The sequence below is a fragment of the Brachypodium distachyon genome, chromosome 2 (genome assembly GCF_000005505.3).
Source record: "Brachypodium distachyon strain Bd21 chromosome 2, Brachypodium_distachyon_v3.0, whole genome shotgun sequence".
NCBI classification, from domain to species: domain Eukaryota; kingdom Viridiplantae; phylum Streptophyta; class Magnoliopsida; order Poales; family Poaceae; genus Brachypodium; species Brachypodium distachyon.
The window spans coordinates 9,768,243-9,795,371 of record NC_016132.3 but is presented as its reverse complement, the minus strand read 5'-3'; the positions used below and the strand labels follow the sequence as shown (position 1 = coordinate 9,795,371).

The window sequence follows — 27,129 nt, the reverse complement described above, 5'->3', positions numbered from 1 at the left end:
ATTATAGTCTCATGGAGTGCCTAGGAACACGTGCTGCAGCTGGTTATTAGATAGTAGCCCACGTTTCTTCTCTCTCATTTTCTCTTTCTCAACCTAAGCAAAGATATATTTAAATCGTTATAGCCTGCTTACATCACCTTATTATTCTTGCTCTAAAGTCCAATGGTTTTGTTTGTGGATTCATGTAATTCAAGTGTTTCTCGTGTCAAGTTAGCCACAATAAGAAAACAGGCCTGCTACGAGTAAATTAGGTATGAACCTTGAAATTTTCAACGATGAAAAATTACTCCTTCCTTTCATGTCTTCCATGTATTAAGGGCCTTTCCAAGTTTGAGTTTTCTAGAATTACATAATCATGTTTTCAAAGAAATTTAAATCATACCTTAACTTAATTGCAAGTCTTTTGGTTATAAATCTGTATAAAGTATGATCATTGCATGTCTAACATTCGAAAGCTGCGCTAATTGCAAGTTATTTGAGGTCCAAATCTATTGGTCAAAACAAAAATAAAAAAATTCTTCAAAATACGTATTATTTGTGTTGGTATCAGATGTTTTTAAAACCGAACTTCACATATATTGGAAGGAGGGTTATATAGTTTAGTTGTTTTCTCTAAGTTACAAAAGGTACTAACATTATTTAGGAGTAAAATGCATCAATGATCCTTAAACTCGTTTACCGTGATCAATTAGGTCTCTAAACCGCCCAACACTGAAATCGGACGTTGGTGTCAACATTGTCCACTTTTGTTACCAAAGTACGCCCATTTCGTTTTCAGATTCATAAACTTATGGTTCTGACCTAGGTAATAGAATTGTACTCCATCCATTCCACAAAACACCTCATATGTATTTGTGCACTTGGACCAAGTCAGCTCTCGTTTCTAATGCATGACCACTCATATTGGATTAATAGAAAATGGATGCGAGTAGTTATTGACCGGGTACGGTACCAAGAAAGAAACAAGGTTATATGACCACTCATATTGAACAAATGAGAAAAAACGAGGCAAAATGTGTAAGATAACGTTATCTTAGACATTTTAGTGATGTGGCATGCTAATTAAGGAAGAAAGAGGGTGGTGGTCTCTTAACCAAGAGATTCTATTGAGATGAACTTTTAGAAAAGAATATGTATCTTTTGTTATCAACCATATTAAGTCTGGGGAAAAGATATTGTGTGTGTGGGGGGGGGGGGATTGTTATGTTGTCTGCAAGAAAATCATTGATCATCACCACGACCTATGTAACCACCTAAATGACACTAGGCAAACAAATAACAACTTTTCTACGTGAACGAAACCAAACCTGACTGGTGCAGCTCTATTTTTGTTCGAAAAGAGGAAAATCCCAGCATGTGCATTCGACCGTAGCCCATTGAGAAGAAAATGGTGTCTAGATAATTTCTAAAGGAACATGTTAGCACTGGAAAGACGCTACGGTAATACATTTAGAAGCAATGACGGAACTACATGTAAGCATTGGTGTCAAATGACACCAATGGATTTTCACTAATCTATTTTAGAATAGATAAACTAGAATACCCCTGGCTTTTCCACATCAAAATCCTACCAATCACTGGTCAACCATATTGACATCGCTCCATCATTTCAAATGGTTATGGGACTCATGCAGCTAACTCAAACACAACGTTTTTTCTGGCTTCTCCTCATTGACAGACTGAATACCAGAGACATGCTTCATAAGAAGAATTCCTTCCTTCCATCATACTTATGCATCATGTGCAACAGAATGGCAAATGAGACAAGAGATCATCTATTTTTTGAGTGCCCTTTTGCCTTGGCATGTTGGCATTATATAGAGTTAATTGGATCTATGCCATTATAATTTCCACCGGTTGAAGATATGCCATTACAAAAACTTGACTTGGAGAAATGCCACTATAACATTTTTATACCTCTATTCATGCCATTTTGTCTAATACCTCAGCACGTATACTGTCGAAATACGTATAGACATAACTCTATATGAACAGTTTTTTTCCATCCCAAGTCAAACAGTTCTATTCTTCTTATTCCCCACGCACTCCTCATATCCTTTCCCCAACGGTGGACTCATATTACTATTTTTTATTTTCTGTAATTTTTATAGATTTTTCTGAGAAGATTGAATGTTGGGCCAAATTTGAATTTTTTAACTTTTATGGGTGTGGAAGACTCGAACGTACTGCTGAACGTTGTAAATAGGGGTATAATGGTACATACTGTTGTACACGCTGAAATACATGTAATTTATGAACACTTATTGGTCTTGAGTGGACAGAATGGCATTGATAGAGGTATAAGAAAGTTAGAGTGACATTTTTCCAAGTCAAGTTTTTGTAATGGCATATCTCCAACCGGTGAAATAGAGAGTGGCATAGCTCCAATTGACCCCATTATATATGTCCTCAATTTGCTCCACAACAGTCTGTCCATGCAAACATCTCATCACCGAAGAACGAACTGAAGGTCCCTTTGCACATGGAGATCACTACCCTTGTTGCTTGGAGCATTTGGAGAAGTAGAAATGATTTCATCTTTCAAGGGATCACTCACTCACTTTACAGATGCAAGACAATCTTCAAGGAAGAACTTAACTTGGTCTTCCATCGAGCCAAGAGAAAGAGTTATCATTTTCTAAACCAATGAATTGATGCTTTTAGATAGCTTTTCTCTAAACCAATGAATTGATGCTTTTAGATAGCTTCTCTTTTAGTTTCTTTCTTTTTCATTTTATGTGAATATATACTTTTATTAATATAATTTCGCAGTAGGTCTTATGGCCTATCGTTTTCCCTAAAAAAATAAACTAACTTCACTTAAAGTGACACTAACGATGATTTGTTTTTGGGAGAGTATATATTTAGCAAAAGTGTTTTTTTTTCCCCCTTAGTACAAGAGCAGAAGGATTCCTCGAAGGAGTGTCGCTAGTTGTTGGTCTTGTCACCAACGTGCCATACCCGCACCGTTCCTATCTGATCTCCCATGCAGCACGCTTCACGCAACAGCCGCGCAGGGTCTCGTTCATCTCTCGTGCAGCGCACAAGGCACAGCCCAGCCCCATAGCATGTCGTACACCGACTCCTCCGATCCCAAGTTCCCAACCGCCAAGACCAAAGGCATCGTTTCCGTGCGTAGTGGATGTTCAAAGACCGGCATCACCACATCAATGGCGATGACAGAAAGGGGACGAACATTGCGGTCGTGATGACGAGAGTGACACCAATTGGCCGGGTTGATTTCTTCCCCTATTCCAAACTACAGGCAAAAAACTTTACCAAGGACGGACAGTCGATGTTGAGTTGCAGTAAGATATTATCACGTCACTAAGATAGCTAGGAAACTAGTAAGTCACAGTGATAGCAGATAGCACAAGTGCACAAATTGCGTGCAGTACTGTACTGATCCTGATCCTCTACAGAACAAGTGCTAAGCTAGCAATTCCGTCCCAGCCTCTACTTGATCCTGTTCATTCAGACCGAGCAGTTAGCACCCTGCCTTTCGCCGAAAGAATTACGAGTAATAATTTAAGTACCCTGTCCTGACCCAACGATTCCATCGGCAGACTTGCTTCCCACTGAAGCTACCACGCGCGACGACCAGCGGTGCTACTACGAACCAAGCGATTGAATCCCTCGCCTGTACAGGTAGATCGGGCGTTAGGGCACTGATGTTGACAAGAGGAAATAAAAGACCCGTAAGTAAACGTGGCCAGTGGCTGGCTGGCCAGACAAGGGGAGGAGGAAGATAACATCAGCCTCTGGCACCCCCCTGCTTTGCTTGTTTCTTAGCCCAGGTCAATGGCTCCTGATACGTTGGCATCAGGCACAACAGGAGAGAGGCCGGCCCGCGTGCACTGGCGATTCGTGCGTGCATAGTGGCCATGCAGCCCTGCAGCAGCAGCAGTTGGATACTAGCTCGCACATCACATCTCATCCTAACGAAAGGTCCCATCTCGCGATGTGAAAACCCCTGGAAAGCAACGACACCCTTGCAAGGGTCATGGTACCGGTACTAGTAGTAGTGTAGCAGTAGCACGGGTACCAGTGTATAGCTTAGCAATCGACGTGTCACGCGCCCAATCTTTATCAGCTTGTCGTAGTACGACTTCAGACTGTTACCCGCGCCGGTGTTTACTGATGCTTGCAGCATTAAAATGCACCTGTAATTGTCGGTTAATTAGTCAGATAATTTCTCTGGTGGGGATCCTTCCTCCTTGGGAACAATGGTACACTACGTACTGGAAGTAGAACTAGCTGCATACGGTGTGTTTTTATTATAGAAGCTGACAACGCTTGCCGTTGAAGACATGCACTCGGGTTGCTGCGGTGCTGTCCTTTCCGCCACTCACTTGGAAAGAGAGATGACGAGGGGGGTACCTGTCATGAAAGCGCCAATTCACTTGCTTGCTTACTGGTGCCGCCCTTATTAAGTTGATCGTTTGTGCTAACTATGCATAGCTTTTGTCAGGTCTTTTTCAGGTGGCCACGCCCCTGTTGACACAAGAAAAAATAAATAGTCAACCGAGGGCGAGGGGTGTCACGTATGCAGTTATGCTTGGGCAAAAATGCAACGATTACATCATTTATCCTCATGTTTACCTCATTTAGAGAAACTAGTTAAACGAAGCTGCTACACGTCCGACAGAATTCGTCCCATACGATATGACTCACATGCCTAATGCTCACTCTATTTCAAAATACACCTCATATAGATTTGTGTATTTGGACCAAGGCAACTCTCGTTTCTAGTACTTGGCCACTCATATCGGGTGAATAATAAATGGATGTGATTAGTTATTGGCCGGGTGCGGGTACCAAGAAAAAATGAGGTGTATTATGAAACAAATGAGATAAATCTATACACGTTTTATTGTGGAACGGAGAGAGTAGCATCAAGAGGTAAAGCGCTAATAGTATCGAGGGAAATTAGTTGTACATATAGACGAACTTACAAGTTTTCTAAAAATAGTTATACTCACTCCGTCCACAAATAAGTCTACGTTTGCCTTTAAAATTTGTCCACAAAAGAGTACTTCTTTCTCAAAGCACGTAAGAGTAAAAAAAAATTACTTCTCTCTCATCACAAGGAAATCAAACCCAACATATTTCTTCATGCACTTAGCTTATTGAAGGTAAAATAATTGAAGATGAGAGATGGTGGTTCGCATATTCCTGATGCATTTAATACCTTACTTCATAATTTGTTATGAAATTTCCATATGTACAGTTATTTGTGGACGGAGATAGTACATTTAACGTTTTTTCATCACTGTGTTTTTACCCGCCTCGACAAAGGCGTCATTGTTTCTTCTCCGAGAAAAGAAGTTGACGACCCGTAGGCCTTCCACCACTGTCGAATCAGCAGTAACGAAGTAAGTGAATTATTCATCGAGAACTTCCAAATCTACTGACCATTGTACTTTCACTTTTTCTGGACAAATAATTTTAGTGCTGTGATCTTAGTGGATAAGGAAGGTGAGCCTAAGCAGAGATTGAAAGAAGATTGAATTCATGGTAAATAAATTGCGTGGAACATGTAGTACTCCCTTTACCCATATTACTTGTCCAGAGGGGTAGTAGTTTGTCGTCGTGGTTTCTTTTCCCTAAAAATACTGCATGCACAACTAATTTAAAGCAGATGAAGCACTTCGTATTTAAGCATGAGTGGCTAATGCTTGTCTTAAAGCACAAACTAGTCTAGTGTATATCTGGTGTGTTGTCATTACACGCTATCCTGACGTCATAAAATGAAGAAAAAAACAAAAGACAATTTTGCAATCTTGTCTCGATTCTCCAGGCGTTCCTTGTACTCCTCGATTTTTGAGTATTTATTTTTTTCCTCACTCGTCTTCGGGATTTGTGGTGGAGAGCAAGAAGGTCTTGACTCTCAAGTCTCAACCTCCTCACATCCACTGAGCAGTGCTTGGGTTTCCCAAATTTGTTACTGAGGCAGTTTATGTTCTCAAGGAGACTTTGAAATTCGCAAAGCACCCGAAACCAAGAACACGCACAAGTCCTTGCATCGAGTAGTATTCAATTTGAGCCACCAGCTTGGTCCAGGCTTTGTGTTTTGGGCTCCCTTGCGTTGCATGGTTCGATGCGAAGACGCGACACACAAAAAAAACTCGCTTGCTTCTGCTCCTGGTAATGGTGGTTTGCTTTTGCTCGTGAAGCCGTGGATGTGCGGGCATAGAGGTTGGTGCCCCCAAATTCTCCAACACTTTTTTCTTCTTCTTCTGCGGTGAGTAGAAACACAATTTGTTTTCGATCAGATTGGTTGACTTGGAGCATGTTTTTAAGAAAACTTTCATTGCTCTGTTGCAAAAGACTGATCATAAAATTGTAAATTGTAGCACTCCGTGTCCGTGATAGATACGGCGAAACACTCTGCCATTAGCATTTTTTTAGGGGACACTCTGCCATTAGCAATGCACGAGAAACGGAGAGCCCGACCATTCCTAGACTAGTACAGGATAACGTCAACAAACTGCAAACGTCTAGCGGCCGGGCCGCCCGTCGCGGAGACGAGAAGATCGGCCCATGCTCCGAGCGACCGAGCGGATGCTGGGACCGCGGCGCTTGCGCAAATTACCGCCACATCATGGCGCGCGGCCCCATCGAACGTGTCCCGGGAGGAAAAGGTGTTGTTGCGGCCGGGCCGAGTATCTTTTACGGACAAGACCCAGCAATATTCCTCTTGCTATCAAAACGGGGACAGTACTCAAATGTGGAGTACCACTGTAACCTCAATAAGGCCACTGTCATCAAATGTGGGGTTTCGACCAGATTCCATAGAAAATATGGATACGATTTGATACTCGACCTTAGAACTTGCAAACTACTCCAAGCTACTCCTACTCCACGTTTCATATCAATTTGATGGACAGATCGACTTTAACCGCTAAAGTTGATATATGTCACGCGTCTCACCTAGTACTACTAGTAAGCTTTGTACTTGTACGGACTACTCCCGTCGAGCGAGGGAATTGCACGTTTCACCGCTTGTCGGGGACAATTTTGCTCCATACACCAGTTGAAGAGAATTATTGTAGATTTCACCAATCAGTGGTCTAATCTGTTGCTGATTAGATCCTAATGGGCTGTTAGGCGAGTTACTGCGTTTTCTCACAGGGCCCCCCACCGGTCAGTGCCAACGTGGACCAAGGCACTTGCCATGCCCCAGGTCGGGAGGCAACCGAATAAAAAGAAAATAATGTACTCGGGCGAGCCACATTATGTTGTGTGCCATAAATTAGCTTATTTTGGAACCTGCAGATCTAGCTCGAATTTGTGTTTGGATTCCGTATTTGCACAAATCTAGTTCTTGTATGCACACTATGTCAAATTTTCTCAGATTATAATTTTTTCAGAGGAAGAAGACGATTGGGTCTCCTTCCACTGAATCAGGGTTTATTTTTCTTTTATTCGATTGCCTACAGACCCGACCGTGTCCATCGTGGCAAGTGTGTTGGTCCACGTTGGCAGTGACCGGTGGGGGACCATCCATCAGGAACAACGATAACTCGCCCAACAATCCATTAAGACCTTTCTATAATGAATTAGACCAATCTATTACTATCTATTAAATTGGAGTTGGTACTGATGGTTGGACTCCGTAAGTCAACTTCATTAAAATTACAACCAATATGTCACTACCCGTTATTTTTTTTCGTCCCGTCTTATTCACGATTCCTTCGTCAAACGAGCAAGCCCAAGCCCCCCAAACCCGATGCATGGGGCGTACCTGCCTCCGAGCAAAGCCGCCAGGCCGCCGCCCGCTTCCTCTGCTCTCCCACCGTCGCCGTCGCTGGACCCCTTCTCGACCTCTGCCAACCACCTGCGCACCCCCTTGCAGCCAATTCCAGCCACCGAAGGAAGCCGCTCCCTTTGCCACGGGTGTAGAAGAAGGTTGCGCTGGTGCCAAGGCCGAGCAACGGATTTGATAGCCTCCCGTCGGCCTCCTCCTTCGTTTGGCCGCCGCCCGTCGACCTTCTCAAAATAAAATACGACATAATACTTGTATCGCTAGATTTGTTATCAAAATTACTTCATAATACTTGTGGTTTCATGTCATACAAACCACACATTAACATACTCCCTCTTATCCTAAATTGTTGTCGAAATATTACATGTACCTAGACGCTTTTAAAAAATAGATACATCCATATTTGAGCAAATTTGAGTCAAGAATTTAGAACCAGAGGGAGTAGTAATTTGTGGTCAAAGCCTTTGTCTTAACGAAAACTAATATGACATATTTTAAGGAACAGAGTGAGTATATCCATAACCTACACATGAATAACGGGACGACCCATTGGGTATATCCATAAGCATAAACGTTGACACATAACCTAACCATACAGGTTGGATATCCATGCGCAGGCTTACTACACAAAAAATAAAATAGCTTGTACTTTTGTTGACCCGTAGTAATGTATGGGTTTCGTAGCAACGCACGGGCACACATGCTAGTATGTATACCAATATATTTAAATTGGAGCTGGTGCTGATGGGACGGTCGCCGCCGTAGGTTAACTTCGTTAAAATTATAACAAATATGCCACTGCCCGTTATTTTTTTCTCTACAATTTTTTTCACGACTTCTCCAACTCCGTTTTACAACTGACGCCACCACACCCGCATGCCGACCTCGACGGCGCATGAATTGCCTATGCAGAAACTAAAAATAAATAGTTTGTGATTTGTTGATCCGTAGCAACGCACAGGTACTCCGTGTTAAAAATTTCCTTCCTTCAACTTGTAGTGCGCAAAACTGTCCCCAACAAATACTGGAATATGCAATTTCCTCGCCGCCGAGGCTAGGCGAGCCCCCGCCTCACGGGCCGGCGCGTCCCCGCTGTTTCCGACCGTCAGGCGCTGCCGGGTAAACGGACAGTTCACCCGTCTCATGCGGACCTCGATCGGCTCCATGGAAGATCTCATCACCCGTCGCGTCGCATCGGACACTGCGTTTGCGCGTCATTCTCGCCGTCCGGACGCACGCACGCATCGAGTCAATCCCGCCACTAGTAGGACCGTAGGAGTACTGAAATCACCGAGGTGCCCAACATACTAGCCTAGTACTCCAGATAGAACGTGTTCCACTACATAGATTTCTCAAAGGTCTAATTCAACCAAACGAGCGTTTGTGATTTCCCGATTATTTGAAAGTTGCGTCATCATTTTCTTTTCCTGAAATCAGTATACTTTCTCTGATCCTAAATTTTAAACTAAAACAACGATAACAATTTAGAATCAAAACGATTTGCAGATGTGCTGGTTTGGTTAGAGGCTGAACTTAGAAATGTGACAGATATTTCTTTTAAGAAAACCTGGGGATTAGTTTACAGGTGTTTGGTTTGGCTCGACTGTGTATTTCTCTGTGAAGCAAGTTCGGTCAGTCATTGGTGGAGACGGGGCTGGCGTGACATGACGAGATGTGCATGACACATTACCTGGAAGGGACATGCACATGTCCGAGAAACGGTGACCGATTGATTCACGGGCGAGAAAAAGAAGGTTTCACGGGTGATGGTCGATGCGTGTCAGTGGAGTGGTGTCACATCGCGCGTCCTCTTGTCACCGGTCTTACAAAATTAAGGCACCTCCCAGTGCATATAATTGGTCGTAATTTATAAAAGATAAACTCTACGATGAATGGTATCTTAGTTATTCCCCTGTAAATATTTTATTTTGATTAATAATATGCAATAGGTCTTATGGTCCGAAGCTTTCCGTAAAAAAAGTTATTGTCTCTAAGGAGGGGTTACATTAATTAATTTCGGAGATATGCTTGCATGTGATTGAAAGAATTAATATTTTTGTGTCTGTCTATGTGCAAGAGTGGTATATCCAGCAAGAAACAACCTCATTTTTTTTTCATGGCATGTCAGGAAAATGCCTAAGCTATCGTGTCAAGATACCCCATCGGGAGAGGCCCAATATGGATGTTTTTTTGTTAGAACCAACAAGTTTCCCATTAAACTCAGGAGAAATGGAGCTTTGGTGCTATAAACAGTCATAAGAAAAAGAGGTAATTGCATTATTTGAGAGGTGAGAACATTTTAGTCCAACCTCTTATAAAATGAAAAACCCTAGTCCTAAACTTTGTGATGTTGTGCACAATGGTCTGAATTGGACACGTAGCAGCAAGTTAGACTTTCGTCAGGCATGGGGAAATTTTTGCAAAAAACCCTCGAGCTGTAACAATTCACATGTACGTCCCCGGACAACACGTGCATAATAGCTCCATGTAAACTTGACAATAAGCCATTTCAATTCAGTTATCTCTGCATCTCCATCCAAACACACATGCGTGCGCATCGTACCAAGCTGAAATCGGGTGATTTGCGTAAACATGCAAAATAGCACGTTTGGTTCATGACTAAGCTTGTCACCCTTTTTTAGTATTGCCATAATATTTCAAGTGTTTGATTCATTGCCCTTTTATTAAGCATCTGAATAGATAATCACAATTTGCCTAGGTCTAATGTGTCAAGGTTAGTTCTCAACCAAACATGCCCTAAATTACAACCATGGCCACATATATAGACGAGGTTGAACTCTACATCTAGTTTGCTAAACTTTCTTCTTTGTAGGGACCACTTGTTTGTAGAGTTTCCATGGACTACGGAAACATTGTTCTACTCATACGCGCTCTCACTTACCATGTGGGAGGGGGAGCCGCACTTAACCGTGGTTTTCCAAGATGAAAGGCTAGTCATTTTTAAACAAGATATAAACACAACAAACTTTAAGTCTGAACAGCGCATCCAATTTTTTTGAACTTGTCCACTTTATACATTTTGTAGCGGGGTATTCAAAATCGGACATAGTTTTGACATGTTTTAGAGAATTTTTGTGACACTGTTGTTTAGTAGATATGCTTCTGTGCGTTGTAGGTGAAGCGAGTAGGTGCAACCGTTGGTGAGTAGGTGCCACATTCATATTTGTGTTCGATGAATGCCGGTTTCAACCTATAGCTCGTTTATTATCTATGAAAGCAGACAAGACAAGAACATCATAGCTCGGTATGGTTGGTAATGCGCTGAATGCCAAAAAAGTTGCCTTTGATATATTGTTTGTTCGAGACAAAAAAAAGTAGATTTGGGGACAATTTGTTTACAAATCCCATTCAGTAAAAGCCCTAAAAGATTATGAACACATATCAATGAAACAAAAAAAATTCCAATAAAAATAAACAAATAATGAAAAATATCTGATCCAAAGCAGGTTGCTGCACATGCACTTGCTCCACTTAGGACGTCAACGGTTTGTTAAAGGTAAATATATCTCTAAGATAGGATCCACTTCATGCTTTGAAGTTACCACTGGATGTTGCATCATTCGGCGGCAATCTTACCTCTAAACGTTGTTCCGTCGGTGTACCATCTTGTCTTTGCAGATGATTTGTTGCCCGTGCTGGGACTTAGAGAAAAGTCTAGCGCATGCTATAAATTACATATCGCGAGTGTGTAATGTTAGGGACAAACCATTGGGACAAGCCTTCTATCATGTCCCGTGTAAATTGTCCACAACGAGTCAGGAATAATATCCACGCGGGCTTCAAGTTGAGACGGACGCAGTCTCTCAAATAAAAGAAAAACTATGGATAACCGCAGGCCGACAGACGCAGTCTCTCTCTAAAAAAAACTATGGATAGCCGCACGCGGGTTGTTAACATTTTTTTTAGTTGGTGTTTTTTCTTGAGATTTTTTTTTAAAATTGCATCGAAGTCTTAACGAGTATTTGGCAGCCCAGCCCATTCTGATCCCCAGTCCAGCTATTCAGGCCTCCATTACAGTCCGTAGAGCCCACAAAATTCTAAGACCAAAAGCCCTCTCTTTTGGATTAGCAGGATCAAGTTGCAACACTCCACCACTGCTATTACTACACCCCTTGCCCTCGCACATCTCCTCGAACTCGTCGTCTCCCTGGGCATGTCCGGCGCCCTCTAGATCCGATCTAATGGATCCCCGCGTCCCTGTCCTCCTCGTCCTCGTCCTATCACTCGCCGCCTTCTCCGCTGCCTCCGATGAGATCCACGGATGCGGTGGCTTCGTCGAAGTATTTCTCGCGTTTTACTCGCTTAGCTTCAGTTTGGCTTGGCTTGTTTCTGATGCAAATTTGGGTTGGGCTCTGGTTGCAGGCGAGCTCGGGTTTGGCCAAGTCGAGGAAGGCATCGGACTCCAAGCTCGACTACTCCGACATCACGGTATGCTATACATGCCATCGATCGGGCCACTCGAATTGTTTCGTTTCCTGAATTATCGTTGTCCTGTGCTTCTTCTTCTTGCTGCTGCTGTTGATCGAGCCTTGGGGAGTAGTTAATGAGTGGTTTAGAGCCATTTCACTTCAAGTAGCTGACGATTTTCTGGCTGCTGCTAATTTGAGTGAAGTGTTTATAATTCCAAATTCCTCGTTGCTTTGTGCTATTTGGCGACTTACTGGTTACTATAAAAGGGATTAAAATAGCTTTACTCCTCATGAGGAAAGATAGCACTGGATTGTGGAGAATCGCGGTCAGAAATAATGCTAATGCTTTCGTGTTTCGCTGATGATGGTCACAAATTTTATAGCCTGGCTTTTAGATAGTTCACTTAATCCTGCAAGAAGGTTGTGTGTGTGTAGGGTGGGGGTTCAGTTTAGGGGGTTCTTGTCTGGAGATCTTATTATGTTTCAACAGATGCAGCAACTCTGCAGTCAGACCTGCACGAATGGGGAGCCTGATTGGTGCAACTGGTTGTTGGATAGAGACGGACAGTTTTACTGTCAAATACTGAAATCTATGTACCAAGCTTTAATAACTCAGACTGCAGTCTTTCCCTAAAGTATTTAACTATTTATAAGTTCAAGTTAGCTTTGAACATTAAATTTATTTCGCTAGTGGTTAGAAATAGCATTTAACTAGGGAATTGAGGTTGGCATGGCCCTAAATATTGTGATTTTTGGATTTGGAAGAGAGACTTTAGATAGAGTTGAGTGGTCTGATGAGTGATGACTCGATTATGCAGTTCCTTGATGAAAAATGAATAGAGATTTTGAGGAGATTTCATGTATTTTCATAGTTGGAGGTGTTAAAAGATCTGTAAACAATGGTGGGTGATCCAAAGTTTGTCAATTTTCACGTTCTGATGGCGTGAGTAAAAAAATGGTGGAGGTGTTGGAAAATATAATTGTTGTGCTCATGAGTTACAGGTTCAGTTTTAAGCATAATGGTGGGCTAGAGTACTTCAGTCTCCAACATTCATTATCTTTGAGCTAATTTTAACCTGTTTTACCAAGGACTTTTCCGACACATAGTCAATGTTATGTTACCTTGGTTATGCTTATGATATATCATACTGCATCAATGAGAGATATCATTTTTTCCCTATAGTAACCATAGGGAGTAGTGATACATCTGAAGTGATGTTAAGGACAGGCTAGTTTTGTTGGCTACATATTCTGTTCTCATGCTTTTGCTGTGGTATCTAATATACACAAATTCCTCAACTCCTCTAACTTTTTGAATCAGGTTGAGCTGTGTACTGTGGATGGATTGGTGAAGGAAAGCACTCAATGTGCTCCTAATGGCTACTATTTTATTCCAGTCTATGACAAGGTATCCTTGTGGTTGATGTTTGCTTTTAGTTGTGGTTTTTGCCATTATGAACTCTTTCCCTTTTTTTTCTCCATATATAATTTGTTTAGAAGTAGGAACAAGGGTCGAACAAGCTAAGCTTATGATGTATACTATTGTAACATTTAAACGTGCCCAGCATTGCCTCGCCACTGAAACATTTTGTAGACACTTATCTTTTTGATCTTTGTTTTTCTGTGTCTCCACAGGGTTCATTTGTTGTCAGAGTTAAGGGGCCCAAGGGTTGGTCATGGAAGCCTGAAACTGTAAGTTGATGTCTGGACCGAACCTGTTCATTCCTTGTTTCTGTCTTACTTATGTGGTTGTCTTCCACCTTCTTCTGTTGTGTGAAATATGTCATTTAACATTTCAGGTTCCTGTAGTCATTGATCAAAATGGATGCAATGGAAATGCAGATATAAATTTTCAGTTTACTGGGTCAGTTGCTTTGATCATGTATTTAGTATTCTTTTTTGTGTGTGTCTCAGAGTGTTTGTCAGATTTAAGGTTAAACTGTTGACTTCACCATGCAGGTTTACAATATCTGGTAAAATAGTGGGAGCTGTTGGTGGTAAGAGCTGTTCGAAAGATGGAGGGCCTTCCGGTGTGAAAGTTGAGCTGTTATCAGATTCAGACGAGTTAGTTGCATCTGCGCTAACGTCATCAACAGGAGGATATTCGTTTGTGAACATAATTCCTGGTCAGCCTTGCTTTCTAGTTTTTATTATCTATATAAAAAACCATATCATTATGCATGTACTCCCTCCATTCCGGTATACGGGACTGTTCTTCTGATTACCCCGATTCCACATCGTGGGGCCGTTTTCTGCATCCCATGGTACGAAGCGAAACAACCGAACGGGCTGCAATTAAGGCGGAAGAGAAAAGGCCCAGGCTGCCCACTTCCCGATTAAATCGCTGATATAGTAAAGCTTAAACAATTGCCTGAGAAATTAATGCAAAAGGAAGCCAACCAATCGGCCCTACAAAATCTCCAAGACGATTGAATAGTTAAAGCTAATCGTGGCCACCCTCGCGCGTGCGGTTCTTGGCAGTTTTTTTTCTTCATTCTAATCGATCTGCCCACTCATCGCCCGCCTTGGTTAGAGGGAATTAGAGAACGGCCCCGTATACCGGAATGGAGGGAGTACTAGTTTGATGTGAGGAATGTTGTTCATTTCCTATGCGTCCATCTTTTAATCATTTCTGTTACGTGACTTTCACTCATAGCTATTTTTTGTGTCTTTCTTTTTGTTTCATTGTAAATATTAAATGATTAATTTACTACTGTTAGTGACATGGCCCAATATATTCATGGGTCTCCATTGTTCTATTTCCACCAATCAAATCCTCTGGAACAGATGTGCAATTGGGTCAACATTATGTGGGCATGTGTGTTCTGATATCAATAAGTTCTTGACCTTGCTGTTTAAGCGGTGAAAAGTTGTGTAGACTCTGCGTCTTGAATAGAAGCGCAGTTATGTTGAACCCCAGAGGCCCGAAATCATTTCCCTGCTTTGGTTGTCCAGTGGAGCGATCTGTACCAACACAATTCAATTCTCTACCAAGAGAAACTCATCAGTATAGATGTCCTGCTGTTCCTTTCAAATATCATCCAAGAATTTTGAGGCAAAACTTTTTGCGTGAAACCGTTTCCTCCATCCAAACCCCACATTTTCTAACTCAGTTTCTGTACTGGTCTTGGTTGCAACACGTGCAGCCAGTTCAGTGATGTCACTTTCCCATTAGTGAAAGATGTCAGGCTAGGTTCTTATTGCACTCACTGACAGCCCTGTGTATCTGGTTTTCAATCCTTTATTTATTTATTCTCACTACCAGACATGATTTACTTGTTAGATTTTACATAGCACCTTTCATATGTTTATTTATGCCTTTCTTTGCTCTTTTCCAGGGCGCTACAAATTGCGTGCTTCTCATCCTGATTATGACATTGAGATGAGAGGTTCATCAGAGGTTAGGATTTCATCTACGCTCATCTGCCAATATATGTTTCAATACTTGTACTGTCTTACAGTGGAGTGTGTTCTTATATGTAGGTGGACTTGCGATTTGGGAATGTTGTAGCAGATGATGTTTTCTTTGTATCTGGATACAATATCCATGGCTCTGTAGTTGCACAGGTACTGAAGGAATCTGTATATTCACAATTAGTTAATGACTAATGGTACAGCCATATGGTTCAATGGCCAACTTTAGGGTTTGAATTTTTTTTTGCTTGCTAAATTTGTAGATTAACATATATTAAGCATTTTCTGTCCCAGGGAAATCCAATCTTGGGAGTTCACCTGTATTTATATTCAAATGACGTAAAGGAGGTTCGTTGCTCACAAGGTTTGAGTGATGCACCCAGGGAAGGTGCTCTTTGCCATGCAGTATCTGGTGCAGATGGGAAGTTCACGTTTAGATCAATACCCTGTGGTAAGTCAGTAACTCATTAACCTGTCCAAACTTTACCTCACTTACAGTGCAATGCAACTGGTACGTAAAATTCTGTGGTTAACATGCTATGGAGGTTTCCTTTTGACATGTCCTCTTATGATGTCTTCAAGGCAACGGCAATAGTTGCACATGTATCTGTTTATCTTAACTATAAAAATCAACTCCAACGTATGAAGACAAAACTAGAGTCTGGAACTGCTTGTCATTGTGCACTTTTGATTGTAAACTACTAGTATATGTTTCTCTGTTTACGGGTGTTATCCATGGAACGTCCTGGTCATCTTCTGTCAGGTGTCCAGGCTTGTACTAAAGGAACCTATATGAGAACCGCGCTGTATTCCGCTCATAAATATTTATGCTACCTTATTGGTTTAATTATAATTATAATTGTTTAAGCCGCAAGTTGAAAATCAAGTTGTGACCCCCCCTTTGGTAGTCCCTTTCCAAATCTTGAAAATCATACGAGTAATTCTTTTATTTATGTCGCTAAATTTATATGTTGTGTATTTAGTATCGCCAATTGCAATTCCACTCTAATCGGTATTTTTTTTATATGTGATGCATGCTTGTGAGGGTCAGGTGATCGTTGTAACATGTATTTTCATGTCTTATGTAAGCATAAATATAAATGTTTATTGTTTTCTATAACTTTGCAGGTAGCTATGAGCTGTTGCCATACTACAAAGGTGAAAGTACTGTTTTTGATGTCTCCCCTTCTTCATTGCCTGTTTCTGTTGAGCATAGTCACATGACAATCCCGCAAAAGTTCCAGGTAATTCTTGTAGTTACTATGCATCTCATAGTTTGGACTGCAACGGTATGAACAAAGCTATGTTTGCTTGAGGAACACTACTTGAAACTAGCTAATGATTGCGTAAGTATGCATGCTTTCTTAATAATTTATTAGATGAGAGATGGATGCACAAGACTCAATCAGTGAAAACTGTTGCAAGGTTCGGTAGGTGCAAATTTTGGGTGATGTGAATCTTAATTAGACTTGAGAACTTTAAGCTGCTTAATTAGACTTGAGAACCTTAAGCTGCTTAAGCACATTGAGTTTCAGTATGTTCTTTCTTAGCTATGATTAGGAACATGTCCTCACATATTCAATTTCAGTAGTTATCTCTGTGATTGTGAACATGTTCTCACATATTCAACTTCAGCAGTTATCTTCCCCATTCCTGATCTGTAAACCTGATCTCCACTAACCAACTAGCAAATTTTCACATGTATCTTGCTAGGTTACTGGGTTTTCTGTTGGTGGGCGTGTTATTGATGGCTATGGTGCTGGTGTGGAAGGTGCCAATCTTATAATTGATGGTCAGTTGAGAGCTGTAACAGATAATCTTGGGTATTACAGACTTGACCAGGTACTGTTATTTGATAGAATTATTAGTTAGCAGACGTGCTAATCTTGGAAGTTTCTTTTCATCTTAATTGTATCTTTATCATATATCAAAATGCAGCATGATTTTACTGGTCCGCTTTGTTAAGACATACCCGATCACTGGTCTACTTTGTTAAGACATAGCCAATTGTCATATATCAGAGTGCTGTATTTGTTAAGTCATACCCAATTTAACTGGTCCACTTTGTTGTTGATTGTTGACCGATTTAGTGCAAGTTTGTACTGAGTTAGTACAAAATCTGAGACACTTATTATGGATCGGAGGGAATATTAAACACTGAAGAAGTAAATGAAACATAACAAATCACTAAATGGATCAGAGAAGTTTGAACTCCCAATTTAGAGGTCAGAATGTGTGCCATACAATGCAAATAGTATACATGTCAGTAGAGAATAAACAGCTCCAAATGAAACTGCATCTAGGTTTTGCTCTTAAGAGCACAACTAGAATCTAGTTTATTTTGTATTGCAGATTTGCGTTAATTAGCCTGACCCATTCCAGCACAAATTCTCACTCCCCAAAAGTTATGTGAATCACAGAATTCTTGATAGAATTCACCACCTTTGAAGCAACCAAATTTGTATTGTAGTAACTCAGCATGGGTGGAAAGTTTGGAGTGTTCAATTTGAGAACAATGTATCCTTCACCGATTTATCATGGCATTTTTTACTTTTTTCTAACTCTATTCAAAATGGAACTCAAACCTAGCAGAAATGAGTAGGGCCTTTTCTCTAAATGGCAATGAAGCCAACATTGAGTGATAAATTTGCTTGCTTGGCTGTTGGTAATTTTTCAAATTTGACAACTTTAGAGCAGAGTTTGATCAACAGATGCTATCTGTACCAATTTAACGTGAAGTTCGTGTTAATGAGATTATTGTAATGAAAAGGGTACACAGTTTGATTTTTGCAAGCACTTAGTTCAAAAATTTCGTGGGGAAAGAAAGAAATACAGATGCTTATGCTGTCCCATAGTTTCACTGCCTAAACTTGTCATTTGAATAGAACTAGCTCTTTCCCTCTTTGATAAGTTTTGTTCTATGCTGCCCCTTGTGTAGGTTACATCCAAGAAGTATACTATAGTTGCCGAGAAGAATCATTATAAGTTCAACGTTCTGGAGAACTTCATGGTAAGAACAGAGTTTGGTTGAGGGAACATCTTAAATTGTTAAATGTGCAGCTCAGTTGTCTGGCTTTTCTTTTATGGCTAAACACTATTCTTTCCATTAGATTTTACCAAATGTGGCAAGCATTGATGATATCAAATCAGTTCAGTACGATGTATGTGGTGTTGTTCAAACCGTAACTCCAAATTCTAAAGCAATGGTAATATCTTGACGTGGTCTTTGTTTCATTGAGATCACCACAAAAACTTACTCCTTACAATTTTGATGGGAATACTAGGTTACATTAACACATGGGCCTGAAAATGTAAAGCCGCAGAAGAAAATGGTGAGCAAGGATGGAAGATTTTGCTTTGAGGTACGTGGTTATTTTTTGTTTTTTTCATGAAAACTGCATTGAACTCTCAGCTAATGGTGTTTAATTACTTTTGCAATTTAAACATTCATAGCATGTTTCAGGATTTTTGGATGTGATAGTATCGTCTATTTATACGGATTGAACAAACATAAGGCAAGGTGGAAGTTCATACTAATCTGCTTCTAGTAAAAATGATAGTTTCGTGTCATGTGAATATGAACTTTTACATAGAATCTCCTAGATGGAATGGTTGTTGATAACTTGATATCCTTCTGAATATTTGTCTGACCTTAGCACGAACCAGCTCGCGATGCTAGCTCCAGCGCCGTTTCATTCATTTTAAAAATCAATTTAAAGTTGTATGGCATCATTATTTATTATTCTTTATTCCTTGCAATTTGCAGGTTCCCACAGGCGAATACCGTTTATCTGCGTTACCTGTAGATTCTGAAGGTTCTTCCAGTCTTATGTTTTCACCAGGATATATTGATGTCAACGTCAAGAGCCCATTGCTTGACGTAGAGTTCTCTCAGGTACTTAAGAGTATTTCTACTCACATGTCTCAAGATATTTTTAATTTCCATCAAGTTGGATGGATGTTTTGTAGATCACGATAAAATCTGAGTACTATCTCTTTGTAAACAGTCACAAGTCAATGTTCATGGTAAGGTCCTCTGCAAAGAGCAATGCAACCAAAATATTTTGCTCTCGCTTGTTAGATTAGCAGCGGGTGTCGAGCAGGAAAAGAAGACAACCAGTTTGGAGCAAGATAATGTTAATTTTGTGTTCACGAAAGTATTTCCCGGAAAATATCGTCTAGAGGTAAAATTTGCATGACTACACTGACATTGAATTATTATTATTCTGTTTAAAGTATTAATTGTTGTGTGAATAAACACCTTCCTTCTAGGTGAAGCATTCTTCGTCTGAGGCCTCTGAAAACGATGATTGGTGCTGGGACCAAAATACCTTTGATATAGATGTTGGTAATGATGATCTGGTAGACATTGTATTTGTGCAAAAGGGCTACTGGATAGAGCTAGTCTCAACTCATGACACTGCAGCATACATTCATCAACCAGACTCTTCTAGACTTGACTTTCAACCAGACACTTCAAAATTTGACTTGTTGATAAAGGTCCAGCTTTGCGCTCAATAAAACTACGACGCATTTGAATTAATAGAACATTTGGTTGACACTTCCTTTTTCATCCTGGACAGAAAGGGCCGCAAAGAATTTGCATAGAAACTCCTGGGCATCATGAGCTTCATTTAGTTAATTCTTGCATTTCCTTTGGGAGCTTGTCTACTATGTTTGATACACAAAATCCGATGGTGAGCTGCTTGCGTACTTGTTTTTATGTTTATCCATGTAAAGTTTAGGGCTCCCCAATGACAAAAGTTTCCCCCTCTAGCCGGTTCATATCAGTGCAAAGAAGTATCTTGTAAGAGGCGAGATCCATGTGGACATAAGCTCCCCTCAGGAAGAAATTGATTTATTAGAAGATATTGTTGTTGATGCCTTTAAGAACGATGGGAGTTCCATTAAAAAATTATCTGCCATACCTGTTCTTGGGAAGAGTCATCAAAATGGCATTACTGCTTTTGAGTACTCTACTTGGACTGAGCTTGGGGATGACTTCATTTTTGTCCCTCGTGATTCTAGGTATTATCTTTACCCATAATCCTTTTAGTTTTTCATCTAAAGTCTCATCTCTCTCAGAACTTCTGGACACTTAGAATTTTGTTCTACCTCTAACTGTTCTTTACCTTCTTACGGATTATTTCCACCTTTTCTAGCCAACTATTATGATTATTTATCTATTGTAATTTTCTTCGATACACGATTCACTTTTTCAGCACTGGAAGAAAAAAGATCCTATTTTATCCATCAGAGCAGCAGGTAAGTGATACCTGATTAAGTATTGCTTCTGTATGCGAACGGTGAAGCCATGATCTGATACAGTCCTAATATTTGAACTGCAGTTTTCAGTGTCTTCGGACGGATGCCAAGATGCGGTTCCTTCAATCACTGCTAAAACGGGTCTATACCTTGAAGGATCAGTGGCACCTGCAACTTCTGATGTTGATATCAAGATTGTAGCCGCAGGAAATAGCAAGTATGCACCGCTGAAGAAAGGTGATGTAGCAGCAGAGACGAAGACAAATTCCGATGGATCATTTTTTGCAGGTCCCTTGTACGATGATATAGGATATGAAGTTGAAGCTTCAAAGGTTTATATTATTTTCTACATGCACATTTATGTTTTTTCTTGAAGATCCTATCTGGCTATCTACACAACATGCTACAGTCTTTGCATATGGTACCACCATGTGTTGGCTGGCTGGTACATGAGCACCACTTGCTGAAGAACAAAAACTCCTTTTATGTCTCCAAGTGATGCTGGGTGGCGGTGGGTATATTGGTGTAGAAAAGGCTCCACATAGCGGAGATTGCTTTTAGATTTTGGGCTCCATGTTGCCCGAAAATTTTAAAAACCATATTCGGAAGTAAAGTTTGAAAAAAAATCTACATCTACATATAAATGTCTAATACATACCTGTAAAATTTTATTCAGAGATCATTTCATTTGTAGGCTACACACAAAGACAAATGTGTGATTCTACACCAGATGTACCATTCATCAACTGCAGATCCATGTATGTCTTATTTGTGTAGCTCACATGACACATTAATTTGTGATGAAATCTTACACATATGTAGTAGACATGCGGGCGTACATCCAGAAAATTTTCTTCTAGATTTTTTGTAAATAAAGAGCTCCATGGAGTTTGGGAGCCAAACCACTTAGCTGTAGTTTGAGCTCATATTTCCTCATCTACCTTACCGCATAATGTGATTTCTAGTTTTTGCTGGTGATACAAACTTTGTTTTCCCATTGCTCGTTTTCAAAGATGTGGCAAATGAAGTTTATGTCGAGCACCTTTTCATTTAATTTTATCTTCCTAGTAGAATATCACTGGCTCATTGCATATTCTGGTAGACTGCTTAGTCAGAAATGGTTATCTGCTCTTATTCACTCAACTCTCAACAATGCACTGTTGTATTCATTTTGCAATGATGTTTCTTTGCGTCTGGCAATAGTATGCATGAGTTGCATGTTAACTATATCTGGGAGGGGAAGTTTGTTAACTATATCTGGGAGGGGAAGTGGGGCACCTTTAAAATCAGCAACCATCAAACATGTGTTTTCTTGAATATCCTATCTGATACATTTCCGACCTTCCTGCAGGCTGGTTATCATCTCAAGCAAACTGGTCCATACAGCTTTGCTTGTCAGAGACTTGGACAGATATTAGCTCGTGTTTATGGTGAAAAAGATACAGAGATGTTACCGTCGGTATTATTATCCTTGAGTGGTGAAGGAGGCTACAGAAATAACTCAGTTAGTGGTTCTAGTGGGACTTTCAGCTTCGGCAACTTATTTCCTGGAAGTTTCTATCTCCGTCCTCTTCTTAAGGTGCTTTATTGTTTATGCTCTCTCTCTCTCATTAGTTTAATAGTGAGTCTAATTATGAGTGAGTTGTTGAAATTTTAATATGATTTCAGATTTATCCTCGTAATTGTAGTTTGCATTCACAAAACATGGCCTGACGTCTAAATTTGGCTTGACCAAACTACATCATGTTTACTAACTTGTTCTTAGATTAGAGTTTCGGTAACCTTCATCTAACAGAATAGCTCATAAGGGGTAGTATCCAATCCTTTCAAGGCCTCAGCTGTACCAACATTTTAAATTCTCTAAAATAAGAAGATCAAGGAATAGGGAGGGAGGTGCTTTACACTTCAAGCTTAACGTGGTGAGGATACAAATAGATACTTCGCAAAGAAGAAAGATAATAAATTTCCAAATGGACTGTTGTGGATTTATCTTTTCTTTGGGTCTTCCTGATTTTATATCGACTTCGTCACCATGTAGACCTGATTTTTTAGATAGTTTGAAACCCATAGTGGGAGAATGTGCCATCTAGGCTACAGAATATAACTCGAGTAGAGGTGCAACTTGGTGACCCTCAGGGTACCCTTTGACCCTCCTTAGTTCAAACAAATGAACTAGTTTTTCAAAAAGTTGTGTCATTTTAAAATTTTAGTACATTTGGTTGAACTAAGGAGGGTCAAAGGGTACCCTGAGGGTCACAATGTTGCAGCTCTAAACTCGAGGTGTGGCATAATGTTCAAGTTTCTTGTTTGGAGAGCCCTCAATAGTTTGTTTGTTCTGCTGCAGGAATATAAATTTACTCCGTCAACAGTTGCTATTGATCTCAATTCTGGGGAGTCTAGAGAGGTTGAATTCCATGCAACGCGTGTTGCCTACAGGTTTGTTTGATTTTTACAAATGAAATTTGATTTCTACATTTTTGTTTGCTCCCATGTCTTGCTATACAGGGAAAGTAACCACCTTACAACTAGCGGGAATTCATGCACGTATCTTATGTTCGCAAGCGGTAGCCTCACCATTTGGTGTTATACAGAACATATGTGAAATGTCTGTGATACACTCTCCCGCTTCAAAATATGGGTTGTACTATTTGACTAAAGCAATCCAACAGTATGAGTTTTATGGAGCAAATATGACACTGTTAGATTGTGCTAGAAAGTATATTTATGTTTTTTTTAGCTGAACGGAAGGGGAGGGAGACCCCTACCTTAATTTTATAAAACAGTGCCAGAAACAGGCATTTATCTTACAAGATGGTTGTGCAAGAAGAACAAGCTGGGAAAATAGAAGACAAAAGATTACTAGCTGGGAAAATAGAAGACAAAAGATTACAACATGCAAATCTTCTAGTCAGGCCATGAATCTATCAAACGCTGGGCAGCCTTCTTCTTGACTTTTTTCATTCTGAAAAAACACAACTTGAAAGTATCTTGACATTGTCGAACCACCATGGGAACAGTAAAACGGACATTGTCGAATGCTTTACGATTTCTGGCCAGCCATATATTCCAAAGAATTGACACAACCATTGTGTCCCAGGCTCTTAACCATGCTGAAGGAATTAGCTCCTTGATTGAAGAAAGTATATTTATGTTACAATAGTACTGGGACAAACATGGCCATATATTTTGTTGGTGGTGGGTGGGGGGACTACATTTAGCTCTATGCGACAAGAAAAAAAGATATAACTGCTCATATTTAGCTTTATGCAGTTATGCACACAAAATGGCATGAATACTATTATTAGTGTTATTCTGGGAAATGTAACTGCTATCCTCTTTAAATGGGCACCCAACATATCAGTGCTGAAGTGGAGAGGTCTACCCCTAATGCTTAAGAGACTGTTTTGATGTATGCTTCCCACATGACGCACATGAAGTTCTAAATTATTCTATTATAGGAGTGTTCTTTAATTCTGTAATGGTGAAGTTTCAATTTGAGGAAAGGTGTTTTTGTTATAGAGGTTCTATAGCAGTTCTGTAAGCATGCTTGACTAATTTTTCACCAATCTTATGCTACTAATTCAACCAGCATTTCAATGTAGCGCCATGGGTTCTATAACACTGCTGACTGGTCAACCAAAGGAAGGTGTTTTCGTTGAAGCTAGATCTGAATCCAGAGGTCATTATGAGGAAGCCACTACAGATTCTTTTGGTAGGTTTCGTCTTAGAGGACTTGTCCCTGGCTCAACTTACTCAATAAGAGTGGTTGCAAAAGATAATATCAGATCCGCAGCAGTTGAGCGTGCTTCACCAGAATATGTGTCTATTGACGTAAGTAACTGTTGACGTCCTTTGCATACTGCACTCCCTACACTGTTCAAGACTGATAACGACAGAGGTACTGCTCTTATTCTTTTTTTTAAAATCAGGTCGGTCAGGAGGACATCTCTGGTATTGATTTTGTGGTTTTTGAAAGGCCGGAAGCAACAATTTTGAGTGGTCACGTAGAAGGAGATGACATTGATATGTTGCAGCCACATCTTTCTATTGAAATCAGATCGGTTCTTGACCCTTCTAGAATTGTATCTGTAGTTCCTGTTCCTCTTTCATACTACTTTGAATTACGAAATTTGCCCAAAGGCAAGCATCTTGTTCAGCTTCGGTCTGGCCTTCCATCACATACCCATATATTTGAATCAGAGCTGGTTGAAGTTGACCTGGAAAAGCAACCTCAGATTCATGTTGGTCCTCTCAAATATAAAACTGAAGAGCGCCATCTGAAACAGGTAACATTTTTGACACATTTGCGGATTTGCGTGATCATCGCAACATAATTCTGTTTGCCTTTGATTTGTTTCTGTTCTGAAACTGGAAAAATTGAGGCAAGAACTGAAGATATGAGCTGTTTGATGCATTGTCTTATGGCTGCACTGCAATGCAAATGAAGAAAAAATATCAGATTCATTTAATTAGAACCAATATATCTTTGTACTACGATCGTCGTATATATGACAAATGGATTAGGTTCGAGTTCAACGGCTTGTAGCAGAAACTAAACATGTTTCTAAGCTGTCAGTTTAGGATGCCATCTAATTGCTACTCCATGCAGGAACTGACTCCGGCCCCAGTTTTTCCTCTCATTGCTGGAGTTTCTATCATTGCACTGGTGATCAGTATGCCGAGGTTTGTTGCTAGTGTAAACTGAAGTGACTATGATTATAGGAGGAATTGCTTTTGATACGATTCATGGTTCATATAGGTTGAAGGACCTGTACCAAAGCGCTGTTGGAAGGACTTCCCTAAGCTCAGGAATCACGCCGAGCAGAAAGGAGCCACGGAAGACAATATTGAGAAAGAGAGCGTGAATCATATTAGCTTCAGATTATAGGAGTTGAAAAATGAGAACAGACAGATTGAGCACTTCAGGAGTAGAAAGTAGCTGTTTCTTTTCTTCTCGGGGGGTAATTTTGCAAAAGGAAAACAAATCCCACAGTTAATATTGTGTACCATTACACTAGAGATTTTGGTCCCATTGTGGGGCATGTAATCATTTGGAATGGTGTATGATGATAGTGACATGTACAGAGCCGGATTATGCTTTTGAGAGGCTGCCGTTTAGTTTTCAATTGCAAAATGGCGGAACTGCAGTATCATCATTGGCATTTTTCGAAAATACATTGATGACAGCGGTCATTTGTTTGGAATCAGGACGTCGACGACAAAAATCTGTATTATTAACATGTTAGCAAGCATTGTAAATTTCTCAGCTCACTCCACACTGCACTTCGATCATTACTTTTTATTCTTGCATGTTAACAAGCATTATAAAATAAATGTAAAATCTAGGAAATTCAAGGAAAATAATCTTAAGAGACCTGGTCTTTGGAGAGACCCTCTGCAACAGGGCCCTTGTTTTGGGGGTTAGAGCATCTCCAGCCTCCTCTCCTAAAGGCCTGCTAAACGGACTTGGGGTGTCGGCGCAAAAAATCCGATCCAGCCGATCTTTCCATGTTTTTTCATCCGGTGTGGCCCAAAAAGTTAGCCGGTGTCCTCAGCCCGAACCCAACCCATGGGGTGGCGCTGGCTCGGGCGCAAAACCTCGCGTGCCAGCACTGTCAGCGACACAACCCTCAAAACAAACCCTATTTGCCCCTCTTTGTGTGAGCTTCGCTGACTTCTATCCCGAATCGCTGCCGGAACCACCCCCCTCACTGACGACTTCCATCCCTGAACCTGCTGTCGTGTAGATCTTCCTTTGCCGCCGCAGTTTCAGTTCCGCCGTCCGCTGCCGGCCAGTTCCAGCACCCCGTAGGTACCCACCCAACGGCCACCTTGCTCGCAAGTGTTCGGTGATTTGCCAAGGCCATGGATTCGGACGACGAAGAGATGCTCGCCGCGCTTTTTGACGAGGAAGTCGCCGCTGCCGATGATGCTGCCTCCGGCGGCGAACATGAGCATCAACTCATCGTCTCGTCGCTTCTTGGCCTCATCGCTGAAGATGCAGAGCGGCCGGGAAGGGGAGGATCAAGGAAGGGCCGCCGCAAGAGCAAGGCGAGGCCAAGGATGGAAGGCTACTGCATGCTGTACGCCGACTACTTTGCCGATGATCCATTGCACAACGATGTGATCTTTCGGCGCCGTTTCAGAATGTCTTGGAAGCTCTTTTTGGAGAGCGTCGAGTACCTCCGAGAGTACGACGATTACTTCAAATTGAAGAGGGACGCCGTCGGCACACTCGGTTTCACATCAATT

At 40.8% G+C, this 27,129-nt stretch overlaps 1 protein-coding gene across 1 annotated transcript; it reads left to right on the top strand.

Moving 5' to 3' along the window:
* Positions 1 to 11,874: 11,874 nt before the first annotated feature.
* Positions 11,875 to 26,030, top strand: LOC100826841 (nodal modulator 1). The gene is made up of 27 exons (XM_010232515.3): positions 11,875 to 12,069; positions 12,152 to 12,217; positions 13,520 to 13,606; positions 13,834 to 13,890; positions 13,998 to 14,062; positions 14,158 to 14,324; positions 15,537 to 15,598; positions 15,682 to 15,765; positions 15,907 to 16,063; positions 16,741 to 16,856; positions 17,326 to 17,454; positions 18,551 to 18,622; positions 18,723 to 18,818; positions 18,897 to 18,974; positions 19,379 to 19,507; positions 19,620 to 19,796; positions 19,885 to 20,112; positions 20,196 to 20,309; positions 20,390 to 20,640; positions 20,835 to 20,877; positions 20,961 to 21,209; positions 22,229 to 22,456; positions 23,222 to 23,313; positions 24,480 to 24,708; positions 24,807 to 25,163; positions 25,487 to 25,560; positions 25,637 to 26,030. The coding sequence occupies exons 1-27, from the start codon at positions 11,971 to 11,973 to the stop codon at positions 25,740 to 25,742; spliced, it is 3,612 nt and encodes a 1,203-aa protein (XP_010230817.1). The 5' UTR covers positions 11,875 to 11,970; the 3' UTR covers positions 25,743 to 26,030.
* Positions 26,031 to 27,129: the final 1,099 nt, after the last annotated feature.